Here is a 14127-nt window from a genome sequence, read left to right on the forward strand (position 1 = left end):
ACGCTGCTGGACAAGCTCGACCTATCCCATAACGCCATCAGCGATGTGCAGCCCAGGGCGTTTCACACAGAGATGCAGAATCTGGGGTGGGTCAGCCTTGCCTACAACAAACTGACCGCGCTGGAGTCCTGGCCTTACGTTTTGGGGAAGTACGTTGACAATAATTACAAAGTGAAGTCTGTTTCCGCGAATTTGAGCCACAATATGATCTCGCATTTCATCAACAACATTGATGTTAACCTAACTAAAGAAATAACAGGGCCTGGGGTAGATCTTACCTACAATAACCTGACCACGTTGAATCAAACCGAGCTGAGTAGCTTTGTGGACGGCAAGCGACTTTCTGCATTGGATTTGTACCTGAGGTTCAAGTTGAATGTGAAGTTCAACCCACTGGTCTGTGACTGTCACATGTACTGGGTAGTCGAGGCCACTGACAATTCACTGCTGACTCTCAACAGTGAAGCGCAGACCTACTTCAATTGTGCTGCCCCAATTTACCTGCAAGGCCGCCCACTCGGATACCTGCTACAGCATCCCCACCTGTTGGTTTGTGACGTTATTGATGACTGTCCCGAGGGCTGTGAGTGCCTGGAAACGCCTCACCTCCGTTACATGGCCATCACATGCCCCCCGTCACGTCACAACTACACCCACATCCCCCGCACGCTGCCCGGCCGCGGCGCGCTTTCCCTCAACCTTTCCCGTCAGGCCCTCAGCAGTTTAGAGGCCGGCAGTGGTGACGTCAGCAGACTGCAAGTGCTGGACGTCAGCAACAACCGGGTGGAGCAGGTGTTGAACTCGTTTCTGGACGCGGCAAGCAACCTGCAGGTGCTGGACCTCAGGAACAACCTGCTGATGTCACTTCCTGCTCAGCTGCAACGTCTGTCTGTCAGCAACCTCCGCCTGGGTGGCAATCCGTTGCAGTGTACGTGTGATCTAGTCTGGTTTGGAAACTATGTCAAGGTGGTAGCTAACAACGCGACTTCGCCTGAACAACCATCTGTCGATGTGCTGAGGCTTTATTGCATGCTGTCAGACGGAAGGAAAGTGCATGTTTGTGACACTTCCAAGTGGGAGCTTGACTGTGACTCAAGTGTGACGCTACAGGCAGTCATTGGAGGCGGAGTCGCACTAGTTGTGGTTGTGGCTGCCATGGCGATGTGCTGGCGATGGCGATATCACGTGCGTGTCTTGGCGAACTACATCTCATCCTTACAGTGTTTCCCGTGCTGCGCCGGCAAGCCTGAAGCAGGTGAGATGAAGTGAACGTTACTGATTAAGTTATAGGGAACAAGTTCTGTGTTTTCCCCTATTCAATCTCTTGTGTTATGAGGCTCTCAGAGTCAGGGTGCTCTGGGTTCAATCTGTGCGTACAAATGTCTGTCCATGTCCGTCTCTATCTGCTTTTGTTTCCGTCTCTGTGTGACCACACTGTGTTGGAAATTTGCAATTACATTTAACCAGAGAAGATTTTTTTTCAAATAACTTTGTGCTTTCTGGTTCGACGGTTTCTTTTCATGTGTTGTTTGTAAACGTGATTAGCAAGCTCCTTAGCGGTGGAAACTGTTCTTGATCTTTACATAGTGTTTAAAGCTTCTTCGCTCCATTGAGCATGTTAATATTTTCTGGGTAATTTTTAAAGATCGTGTTTTATCTCTTATCTACACTTTCATTTAGCTCTTCATTCCACTGTCCCACAACTTATTTGTCTACCTAAACACAGACATATTTATGTTCCATCAAGGGTAGAATGAAGAGTTCGACACATTTGTAAAAGAAAGCCATCTTTTCAAGTATAATGTTGTGATAGATTCTTGCAGTAAATCCATTTCATTTATCTTATATGACGTGTTGGACCACTTTACAGTAAAACGCGATGTGTACGACATGCCCCGTGGTGAGGTGCTTGAAGAATATGACGTGTACATCTCGCTGGACGAGGATGACGAGAAGATATCGGTATGGGCGTCGACATGGCTCCTACCCCTTCTGGAAAACAGGGGACGCAACCCGCCTCGTGTTTACCTCCCTTTGCGACAGGAACTGCTTGGGGTCTGCAAGGCTGAGGTACTTTTGTGTAATGAGTTGCGGTGTTGTAGTAGTTGTAAAATTACTAGTAGTAGAAGTAGTAGTATTATGTTGTGGTTGAAGTAGTAGTAAACTAGTACTGTAGATGTAGCAACAGTAGTAGAAACAACAGAATCAGCAGCAGCAGTACTAGTAGCAACTGTTGTTGAAGTTGTCAGCAGCAATCAGAGTGCGTTCGGCACGGAATCTCAAATGATGTTGTTTTGGTTGTTCAATTTACACATTTAAAAATCTGAAATACGCACTGAGTTACAGTTTCCAATTTTACATACATTTCAAATGACGAAGGTCGCGCCACTTTAGTGCTAATATATTTTGTCTCAACGAAACACTTTCATAAGCGCTTATTTAATTTTGCCTTGATATTTTGATAACGATATTGGACAAAAAAGTTGCATGTTTACAGAAATAAAAACAATCGCATTCTTAATCTTACGATACATATTTTGTGCAGAGCCGCGTGGAAAGGATCTGTCAGAGCAACAAGGTGCTGGTGATCCTCTCTCCTAGTTACGTCAACAACGGCTGGTGTCGTCACGAGTTCGACCACGCGTGTCGTCATCTGCAGAACCACAACCCTAAAAGTCTCGTCATCGTCGTCCTGGACAACGATCCTGACGTCAGAAAGTACATCAATGACGACAAGATCCATTTCACAGAGGATGACACGCAGAGACGTATTTCAAAGCGACTAAACTCGCAGAAAAGAGAAAGTGCTGTTTGCGGAGTTAATGTTCAGGGTTGTAACTGTGACGCTGCGCGCCAAAGCAGCACCGATGTTGTTGTAAATGTGGCAGAAAATGGCGAGGTAGGAGCCGAATACACAGTTATCCAATTAACTGGTACCGAGAGAGAAAATACCCGCGGTGACGGGGGCACTGATGTTGAGCAGATCATTTTGAACGGTATTCGTAATGGTCAAAACAGAGATCAAAACATTGATGCTGACCATGTAGGCGTCCATGGAATCAGGAACGGAAAGGAGGCAGAGAAAAAGGAAAACAAATTGGACAAAAGAAACAGCAAAAGGAGAGGAATTGGCAAGAATGGAAGCAGGAATAATAACAGTGTAAAGTTAAGACAATCCAAGATTGAACAACTCGCGACAGAGGACCTGGAGAGGAAGCAACTCCGGCAGAGACAGTTCCTGGAAGAGCTCAGTCACTATACGGAAGACGGCCAACAGGTGGCGCTGGAGCCGCTTCGCTCCTTCCTGTTGGAAGGGCGCTACGTGTCGGCTTCTGATTTGCTCTTCAAATACAAACTTCTGTTTGAAATTTCGAGGATTAGGAAAGAGGTGGATTTCATTGACTGTGATTAAACTATATTTTACAGTTAAAATGAAGCTCCCAAACTGCAGACACGAATTACTTCACGTGAGTGTACAGTTACTGTAACAATTATGCGTTTTGTAAATTTTTACAGAATCATTGACGCGGTTATGTGCTTTGTAGAATTTTACCAGAAGCCAGAAATCGAAATCGGCAATTACGTGAATTCGGCACGACACATCACACTTAGACAGCTAGACACTCGAATGGATAAATGTTGCAATTATCGATAAGTTATGGCAAGTTATGGCCAAAAGTGTAGTTTTCGTGCATTACCAGAGTTATGCTGGACACAGACCAACACAGACCATAACAACCAAAATAGGGAGGTAAAGTAATGTTAAATGTAATGTTCTGGTGACAAAAAAAGTAACAGACTGGCTGTCACTTTTGCGAAATGGACACATTTTAGGAGCCTTTACGCATTTTCGGCAAAACGCTGCCGATTTCGCGTAATAGGCAGTGTTTTGCCGATTACGCGAAATGGGCAAAAATGTTGCCGATTCCGCGAATTCGGCAATTCCGTGAATTCGGCACGACATATATATATATTATGTCGTGCCGAATTCACGTAATTGCCGATTTCGATTTATGTTATACATAAAGTCTGTCTATGTTTTTGTGTGTGTTAAATGCTGAGAAACAATTTCTATTTGTACTGTACTGCGTACACTAGTAAAGCGTGAGGTGTATTCACTTACATTAGCAGATTAAGAGATTTAAAATCGCCTGAGAGCGTTGTGTGCATGTTTCTGGAACAGTTTGAGCCTCAACATTACACATTCTAGCTTTTACTTTAAGCTTTTGAAAAGCATATGAAGCTTAGCTACTCACTTGAGCTCTTTTCCAAGGCAAATTTGAATTTAAACAAAAAAAAGTTGTATGTTTCTCTGAAACCTAATTCTGAAAAGGACACCTTTCCATTTGATATTCACATATCAACTCATATAATACAATGTACACATTTGAAGATGTAACAGCACGCGATTCATATATGTTGCATATCCTCATAAAGTAATTATTTATGATACATGTATGTGTGACAGGGGAGGCTACCGCTCCTTTCACAGCAGACTCTGCACCCGAGTTGTTGGCCTTTAAGTCAACACCGGTGGATTGTGGAATTCTGTTTGTGATGGGGTCTGGTGGTTTCCGATTGTCTGTATGTTCATGGAAACCTTCGGGTTTTTTATAGGGCTAAGAAATTAGCCCTAGCATTTTCAATCCTGTTTGATTGCACTTCGCCTCCCGAGGTGATCGTAGTGTTACGGCTCTCGGTTACATATGTAAAGGCAAAATAAAGGTATGTGTTTTGTGTGTGTTTTTTCACTCTTTTTCTTTTTGTGTTTTGTTTCTTTTTTGTAAAACTTCTGCAAGCAAGAAGCCATAAAGAAATTAGACTATGATGCATATATGGTTCTGCATGTTATTGAGTACCAGAAAATAAATGTTTGATTGAAATATGGAGCTGGAGTTTATTTTCTCAAACTAAAAATTAAAGGGAAATAAATTTAGTCATACAAATTAAATAACAAGAGAGGAGGAAAGTGGTTAGAGGATGTCAAGGACACACACCCACACTCCGTCAAACATACACAAACTACAATTGAAACTCATATAAACAATGCAGAAAACAAAATGTAATTGAAAAAATAGTAATTATAACAAATTTAACGTTTTTATAGCGCGTCCCCACTGCTCAAAGCGCTATAGTAGTTCAATCAAACAGCAAGACGATTTAGACAATTTGTATTAATACTGTCCCAAAAAAAAGGAAAATACTCATCAAAGAGCACACACACACACACACACACACACACACACACACACACAATCACACTGATAATAATACAGACTCAATCACACGTGCTCTCACACTGACACACACGCACGCACAAAACACACACACACACACACACACACACACACACACACACACACACACACACACTTCGTCACATTATTCCAAAGCGGCCAGGTTGTATAAAATTTCTAATGCGTGTGCACGGCTTACAATTAGCAAGAAACGTGGATGAAAAATGATAAAGAACATGTTTAGAAATGACAAAACCGGCGATCTTCAGTCCAGCAAGCTCAGAATTAGTCACAGTCAATCAAGTCAACGCCCTTTCGGATCCGGAAGATTTCAAACAGTAGTTTGTATTTGAACAGCCTTTCAGAAGCCGACACGTAACGCCCTTCCAAGAGAAAGGAGCGAAGCGGTTCCAGCGCCACCTGTTGGCCGTCTTCCGTGTACTGACTGAGCTCTTCCAGGAACTGTCTCTGTCGGAGCTGCTTCCCTTCCAGCTGCTTTGTCTTTGCTTGATCAGCACGGCTTCGCCTTAGTTTCTTGAAAAGGTTGTGTTCCCCGTCGTTTGGTCTTCGGTTTCCGTTGTTTCCTTTTCTGCTTTTCCTTGTTTTTGTGTTTGGTCGAACATAGCCGTTTTGACCAGCATGGGCAGTTTTGAACACAGTCTGATGAGGGTTAGTATCAGCATTCCGTTCACCCTTCATCTCACCGTCCTCATCCACAACGTTGACCGTGTCCATAGCTCTTAAGACGTCAATCTCTAAGACGTCGACAGCAGCTGCGGCATCTGCGCCCCTATGCCTCCTGGCATCGTGATAACAGCCATGAACTTCGACATCGCCGATATTTTCCTTTACCCTTTGAGTAACTTTTCGATGTGTCTCTGGTGACCCATGTTCGTAAACTTGACAATCGTGATGCTCTCTTTTCTCTTCAAACACCGTGATATTCTTCTCTGGGAGGTCATCTTTGCCTTCGGTCTTTCCATCATTGATGAATCCCTGAACGACAGGATCGTTGTCCATGACGACGATGACGAGGTTTTTAGGGTTGTGGTCCTGCAGATGACGACACGCGTGGTCAAACTCGTGACGACACCAGCCGTTGTTGACGTATCCGTGAGAAAGAATCACCAGCACCTTGTTGCTCTGGCCAATTCTTTCCACTCGATTCTGCACATAGAATAACATACGAGAGAAGTTAACATCTGCGTCCCCCAATCTCTCTTCCCCACCCCTATCTACTTCGCCACTCTCCTTCCTTGTCTTGCCTCCATCATAAAAGGTAGGGGTTTGGAGGTGGCGGGTACTTTCTCATCTGCTTTGTCAATAGTTATTACACACATTCAACAGACACAGAAAAAAATAATTGGATTTGGGAAGATGCAGATTCATACACTGACAGAAACAAACATTCAGAAACACACACACACACACACACACACACACACACACACACACACACACACACACACACACACACACACACACACACACACAAACTCTCTCTCTGTCAGTCTCTCTCTCTCTCTCTCTGTCAGTCTCTCTCTCTCTCTCTCTCTCTCTTGCTCTCTCTCTCGCCCCAGTATACCTTAGCCTTGCAGACCCCTGGCAGTTCCTGTCGCAAAGGGAGGTAAACACGAGAGGGGTTGCAGCCTTTGTCCTCCAGAAGGGGGAGAAGCCATGCCTCCACGAATGTCGTTATTTTCTTGTCGTCTTCATCCACGGATAAGTACACGTCGTACTCCTCAAATTCTTGGTCACGTGGTGTTTTGTAAGCTATTTGTGAAACAAGATATAAACACAACATGGTTTATGCATTCCTCTTTTGATAAGCTGGTATCGAAAATGGTTAGAAAAAAACCAGGTCTTATTGGTACAAAATCTTGAAAAAAAAACGAGGATCAGAGACAAACAGAGAGACAGACAAACAGAGAGACAGACAGAGTGAAACCTACACACCCTGTGTAAGTGTTATACGATGGTGTACAAACGACCGCGCAGAGCGGGAGGGTCGCCACACGCCCAAACATGGAGGTAGCTGTGGTCGAGGAAGTCCACCAAGGCGCTAACACAAATATGTCTGTCTGGCGGATACGGGCTTGCTAAAAAAACGACACCAATCTCGATGGAATATTGGACAAATGTCAACAATTTGCTTCAATTAATTGTTTTTAAATCCCAGGATGGTTAGACTAGCTGGTGGATGGAGAGTAATGAAATACGAATATGGTTTTGAAGTATAACATTTTTTGGGGGAGCGGCTAAATCCTGCGTGCCTCTTGTTCGTTTGAAAAGGCGAGATTTGGATATTCACTCCCGCGAGGGGGGGTGATTACATGGAGCACAGGGAACCGAAGACAGAACAGGTTGTTTTGTGTGACTGCCCCTGTCCCGTCCCCCGGCTCCTGAAAAAACCCACAATAAAAAAACCAACAAAAAAACAACCAAAAACAAAAGAGAAACCCCACCAACAATCCGTCAGGTATTAGGCGATATACTTATCTCACCTTGGTGATGAATTCCACTGTAACGTGGAACACATCGTGCATGCAACACGTAGTCGGCCAAGACCCGCACTTGGTATCGCCATCGCCACAATATCCCCATCACCGCTAGCACTACCACCAGTGCCACTCCGCTCCCAACGAAGATGTGCAGCTCTGTAGCTGACCCGCAGTCCCTTGCCCACAGTGACGTGGACACAACGTCCACACTTTCCCCACCTGACCGGGAACACTGCAGTGTCACTAGATCTTGGGCAGCGTGGAGAGCGTGTGAAGGGGATTCTGCCACGGAAAGATTAAAGTTTGGCTCACGATGCGCTGCTGTGTTTGAACTCAAACTGCTGGTTAGAGAATGAGCTGTACGTTGCTGGGGACGCTGGGTTGTTGTGCCAACCTCTTCCAACAGCGTCACGTTGTCAGCCACGGCCTTGACCCAATTTCCTAACCACACAAGGTCACAGGAACACTGCAACGGGTTGCCGCTCAGGCGGAGGTTGCTGACAGACAGACGTTGCAGCTGAGCAGGAAGTGACGTCAGCAGGTTGTTCCTGAGGTCCAGCACCTGCAGGTTGCTGGCCGCGTCCAGAAACGAGTTCAACACCTGCTTCACCCGGTTATTGCTGACGTCCAGCACCTGCAATCTGCTGACGTCACCACTTTCGGCCTCTAAACTGCTGAGGGCCTGACGGGAAAGGTTAAGGGAAAGCGGGCCGTGGCTAGGCAGCATGCGGGGGATGTGGGTGTAGTTGTGACGTGACGTGGGGCATGTGATGGCCAGGTAACGGTGGTGAGGCGTGTCCAGGCACTCACAGCCCTCAGGACAGTCCTCGGTGACGTCACACACCAAGACGTCGGGACGCTGCAGCAGGAAGTCCAGAGTACGACCGCGCAGAGAGGAAGGAGCGGCACACGTCAGGTAGCCGCCGTCGAACGCCCAGGCCTTGAGCAAGCTGTGGTTGAGGAAGTCTATCAGGGCGTGCATGCAGCAATTGCACAGCCACGGGTTGTGACCCAGCTCGTACCAGTGGTTCCGGATCTGGAAAGTGGTGGCTAGCTGGCCCTGGTGGTAGATGCTGAAGTCCCGAGGGGTCAGGCAGGTGAGGTTGTTGTAGGTCAGGTTGACCACAGCCTGGTAGAGCTCGCGTGTCAGTGTGAAGTTGAAGGTGTTGGCGAAGCGGGAGATGGTGTTGTGTGTGAGGTCCACGTGCACAGCCTTGTGGAAGAAGTAGGGCCAGGGTTCGAATGTCGTTATTGCGTTGTGAGACAAGTCAGCATAACGTACGGAGTGCATTCCTGTGTGGAACACGCCCGCTTCGATGGTGTGAATGTGGTTGTACGAAAAAAGGATGTTTTGCAAGCAATGGGTGTTGTTGAAAAGCCCGGGCTGCACTGTGGTCAGGGCGTTGTGTGAGACGTTGAGGGTGAGCAGGTGGTCAGGGAGCATCCCTGCATGCAGTGTGGTCAACCTGGAATGTCATGAGTGCAATGTGTGAAATAATCAGCCAGAACAACAGCATGGGCCTGTTTATTTAAGTGATCTCATCTCATAATATGTGACAAGAACTAAGGTGCCTTTATAGCGTTACATAATAGGATACTCTTCGATAATAATGATAGTTATAGGATGATTTGACATACTTTAATATCGTAAGAGCTTGTATCAATGTGCCTGGCCGCGACCAGTCGATCGAATGATTATTTCGCACAACTTCTGAAGTAGAAGACTAAGGAGTAAAATACTTCGATACTTCGATCGACCGGCTCTCTCTGTTTTGTATTATAAGAAGTATGCAACATTGAATTGTTCATTGTACAATTATTTTTATTTTTTCCATATTAGTCTATTTAATAAATTGCTGTTTCTGGACTGAAACCATTCTTTAAAGCTGCCCATTGAATATGGAATGACAGCAACAATCACAACCATCAGAAGGAGAACAACAACAATGAAGATAGAAGCGTGAACAACATCAACGGCTTTTTTTTGTTCAGGACCCAACTCACCGGTTGTGCGACAAGTCTAAATGGTCCAGGTTGTGTAGCGGTGACAGCAGAGACCGAGGCAACACGTGCAGCGCGTTGTAGGACACATTCAAGGTCACCAGCCTATTTTTGCAACTCACAGCGCTAAAAGTGTCGCCAGAGAGGACCGTCAGATCTGCAGCAGACGCGTCTAATTGGATGCGTATCCCAGGTTTCTGACAGCACTCGTTGGATTCCAGTGCTGACCGCAGATCCAATTGACCAGCGCCATCGTGATGTTTAAACCGTCCGACGTCATCGATGACGTGAACTTCAGCATAGTAGTTTTTATGGTGACAGTGACCGCGAGCAGTCCTTATCATAATACTACACAGGAACAGGAGTAAGGGAGACAGACAAGATACGTTCTGGTACTGTTTCGTCTTCATCTTTAAGTTAGATCAAAATGAGTTCGGCTCATTCTTTCCCTGACAAGATACCTTGGTTTTCCTTGTCTGGCGAGGAAATCGATTTAAATTTTTTTTTATTTTTTTTATTTTTATTTTTTTACATATTTAGATCTTTTCGTAATGTGTTATGGATGTAAGCAGATTCGCGATCGTCGATTATTATTTTTTATGGTGTTGTGTAATTTTTAAATTACAAAGGAATTGATATGTAAGACAGTTTCAAGCGAGCTATTTTTCGCGGCTGTATTTACTGTGCAAACAACTCTAAATATGGCAAAAGTGTCACGTGATAATCAACCGTTTGGTTTCGGCGCTCACTGGAGCAGACGATTTTTTCTGTAACCAGTTGACAGTGATGGAACCATATATTACGGTCTCCTTCCGGCAGCAGTCCCAAAATGTCGACTTGTTTTGACCTTACAACGATGTCTTTATCATAACTGTGAAGAACAGAACGGAGATCACTGTCGAAGTCGGCCAATCTGCAATCATTTTCGTCTCGCGAACACTGATCTCAAATTTAGATCAGTGCTCGCGAAAAACATATGGGAGATAACTCTGTATTCTTGTTTTGATAGATTCGCGTAGGACTGTAGCGTCCGGTCAGAGAGACAACTGGCAATTGCCGTGGAGCGATGCTTATCAGAATGGGCCAGAACCCGTTATCTTTCTCTCACGTGCAAGTCGTATGACTTACTTGTACTCACTGCCCTCAGTAAGACGTTTTCATACGCGTATATATCTGTCACATCCAAGCCGTATGTCCTACACGTTGTCTTGAATAAGAAACTTTCATTGTCATCTTCACAACGACGAAGGTGAGTAAACACATCATGTGTGTCTCATTCAGGTCATGTGTCTTACTTCCACTGGATGTCCTCAGTAAGAAGCTTTCATCGTCGTCTTAACATCGACGGTGGTCATTAACCACATCTTGCTGTCTCATCCAGGCCGTGTGTCTTACTCTTATAGCCTACTCACTGTCCTCGGTAAAAACACTTTCATCTTCATTTTTACATCGACGATTGTGAGTAACCATATCTTTCTCTCTCATCCAGGACGTGTGTTGACCAAGACAAACAAGTCGCGTAAGGCGAAATTACTACATTTAGTCAAGCTGTGGAACTCACAGAATCAAACTGAACGCAATGCATTGTTTCACAATGACCGTAGTCCGCCGCTAGTGCAAAAGGCAGTGAAAGTGACGAGCCTGTTTAGCGCGGTGCTGCATAGCACGCTTTACTGTACCTCTCTTCGTTTTAACTTTCTGGGCGTGTTTTTAATCCAAACATATCATATCTATATGTTTTTGGAATCAGGAACCGACAAGGTATATGATGAAATTGTTTTTAAAACGATATCGGAAATTTAGTTATAATCATAATTTTTATATTTTTATTTTTTAGAGCTTATTTTTAATCCGAATATAACATATTTATATGCTTTTGGAATCAGAACATGATGAAGAATAAAATAAAAGTAATTTTGGATCGTTTTATAAAAAAAAATTTTTTAATTACAATTTTCAGATTTTTAATGACCAAAGTCATGTATTAATTTTTAAGCCTCCATGCTGAAATGCAATTCCGAAGTCCGGCCTTCGTCGAAGATTGTTTGGCCAAAATTTCAATCAATATGATTGAAAAATGAAGGTGTGACAGTGCCGCCTCAACTTTTACAAAAAGCCGGATATGACGTCATAAAAGACATTTATAAAAGAAATGAAAAAAAGTCTGGGGATACCATACCCAGGAACTCTCATGTAAAATTTCATAAAGATCGGTCCAGTAGTTTACTCTGAATCGCTCTACACACACACACGCACAGACACACACACACAGACACACACACACAGACACCACGACCCTCGTCTCGATTACCCCTCTATGCTAAAACATTTAGTCAAAACTTGACTAAATGTAACAAAAAGAGAACCCTATTTCTCCGTCACAGAAATCGACAAAACACGGGGTCAGTGAATCTCGTTTTAGTAGGATTTGGAAAATGCGCTCTAAAATATATAGCTTATGTCTTCTAAAATACCATAGATCATCTCTGTATTAGGTTCAAAACCTTTCACTTGATAATACAAATTCGTTGGTCTTACGCTTTTTCACTGTTTTCAGGAAGAACCTTTTTATTATCTTTACATCGATATAGGAGAGTAACCACTTTTTACTCTCTCATTCTGGTCGCGTTTCTTTTTCTCTTACTCACTGTCCTTAGTAAGGACCTGTCATCGTCATCTGTGCGGCAGCACTGGCGAGGAAGCACATATTTCTGTCACAGTGAAGTCGTGTATAAGTATCGTATACTTCCACATTGAATAGTTACAGCTTGTGCTGTTCAGCAGGAAACTGACACATTGCTTACATGCAGCACATGACAGTTTAACACGGTCCATTCTTCGCAAGGAAGTCCTGGGATGTACGGTATAACTTGTATAACGTTTACTACCGTGTGTTGATTACTCTCAACAGTGAAGAGTTATCTGATGTGAGTAATCTCATTTGGCCAACAGCATCGTCTGACGTCGTGATACCTCGTTCGAGTTTTCCGGCTTCCTTGTTACTCATCTTGCAAACTTGCTCAAACAAATTAGGCCACTCTCTCACCTTACTGAAGCTGATAATATGCACACACTATGTTATAATGCAAGCGCAGGCATCAGAATCAGCTTACAGCTGTAACAATTAAAGGCTCAGGACCAGTCCTTCCCGTCTTCACCATCTCAGATCTGGCCATGCTTTTGCATTAGACAAGGCAATCCCTCCACTTGGACACGTACCATCAATCACCAGCCTGACTCATTTCTGATGAGAGTGAGATTTTGTGTAGGCCCTATGCATCAATTTTCTTTCAAAGCAACTAGTGGCTTTCGGGTCTTCACAGGAAGTCGCCGTGGGATCGTGATTTTTTTCTTTTATGAATCTATTTCTTTTAGAAGGCAGAAGGGGCTTTAAGGAAACTTCATAAAAAAACAAAAATTTATACTCAGTAAATAGGAATCAGCCAGAATCTAGATTTTTATTTATGAATCAATTTTCTTCAGAACTTAGGAAAAGATTTCATTGAAAAATTGCAACTCTGCAGATGAAGCAGCCAGGATCTTGATCTTTATTTGTATTTGAGGAATTGTCATGTCTTACGTGTTGATGAGAATGAGCTCTACAATACTACGAACAGTGGTAATTAACATAATTAAGGCAAGAGCTAGAAAACTTCCCCCAACCTACCCCACTGCTAACAACTCTTAATGCCACAAGCCTGTGTTTCTAAACCTGTGTTCCATAAAAAAAAGACCGCCAAATGCAGCCTTTCCCAAAAGAGGCAATGCCAGGTGCCTGTGGTGTGTGTATTTATTACATTGTTGCATTCACACGTTATTTCTTCCTTGTTTCATGGGGCAAAGAAAGCATGCTAATCAGTCTGTTCAAGGTTGTTTGCATTTCCTTAACAGTCTGTCGTGTGCACCGAACGTACTCGCCGGTCTGATCACGTATTTTGTCGTTCTATGTACATGTAGAATGGGTCTGTGTTGTCGTGTGTGTGTGTTTGTATGTGTGTGAATATGTGTGTGTGTGTGTGTGTGTGTGTGTGTGTGTGTGTGTTTGTGTGTGTATGTGTGTGTGTGTGCGTATGTGTGTGTGTGTGTGTGTTTGTGTATGTGTGCGTGTGTTCGGCGGCAACAGCCAACCTAGCGAGCAAAACAGCGATCAGTCCGTTTGGCAAGGTGTTAACCCGTGATTTGTAAAAATGTAAAAATATTTTACAAATCACGTCGAACCTAAAACCGCGATTTGTAAAAATGGAAAAATGGAAAAATATCGCATTCCACAAAGTAATGCATGCCTTTTATTATTATTATTTTTCTTGTTTAGAGCCTCTACGCTGAGTGGTGGGGGTGGTTTTAGTTCCACATCCCATTTTGGTGCAATCCCATTTTGCCGCCGTCCC

General features: G+C 44.0%; 2 protein-coding genes across 3 annotated transcripts in view; one reads left to right on the top strand and one right to left on the bottom strand.

Moving 5' to 3' along the window:
* The window catches only part of LOC138981595 (toll-like receptor 6), a 5332-nt gene extending 1736 nt beyond the window's left edge, over nt 1–3596 (top strand). For both annotated transcript variants that reach the window (XM_070354565.1, XM_070354566.1), the window contains exons 2-4: nt 1–1255; nt 1871–2070; nt 2546–3596. The exon at nt 1–1255 is cut by the window's left edge. In XM_070354565.1, coding sequence (XP_070210666.1) covers nt 1–1255; nt 1871–2070; nt 2546–3412 — 2322 coding nt within the window. In that variant the 3' untranslated portion in view covers nt 3413–3596. The remainder of the gene's footprint in view (nt 1256–1870; nt 2071–2545) is intronic.
* Nucleotides 3597–5044: 1448 nt separating this feature from the next.
* LOC138981596 (protein toll-like) lies at nt 5045–13212 on the bottom strand. Its single transcript, XM_070354567.1, has 5 exons — nt 12388–13212; nt 9743–10652; nt 7742–9204; nt 6823–7010; nt 5045–6404 (listed from the first exon to the last, which is right to left on the bottom strand). The coding sequence occupies exons 2-5, from the start codon at nt 10147–10149 to the stop codon at nt 5523–5525; spliced, it is 2940 nt and encodes a 979-aa protein (XP_070210668.1). The 5' UTR covers nt 10150–10652; nt 12388–13212; the 3' UTR covers nt 5045–5522.
* Between the last annotated feature and the right edge of the window lie 915 nt (nt 13213–14127).

The sequence above is a fragment of the Littorina saxatilis genome, linkage group LG12 (assembly GCF_037325665.1).
Source record: "Littorina saxatilis isolate snail1 linkage group LG12, US_GU_Lsax_2.0, whole genome shotgun sequence".
Taxonomy (NCBI): domain Eukaryota; kingdom Metazoa; phylum Mollusca; class Gastropoda; order Littorinimorpha; family Littorinidae; genus Littorina; species Littorina saxatilis.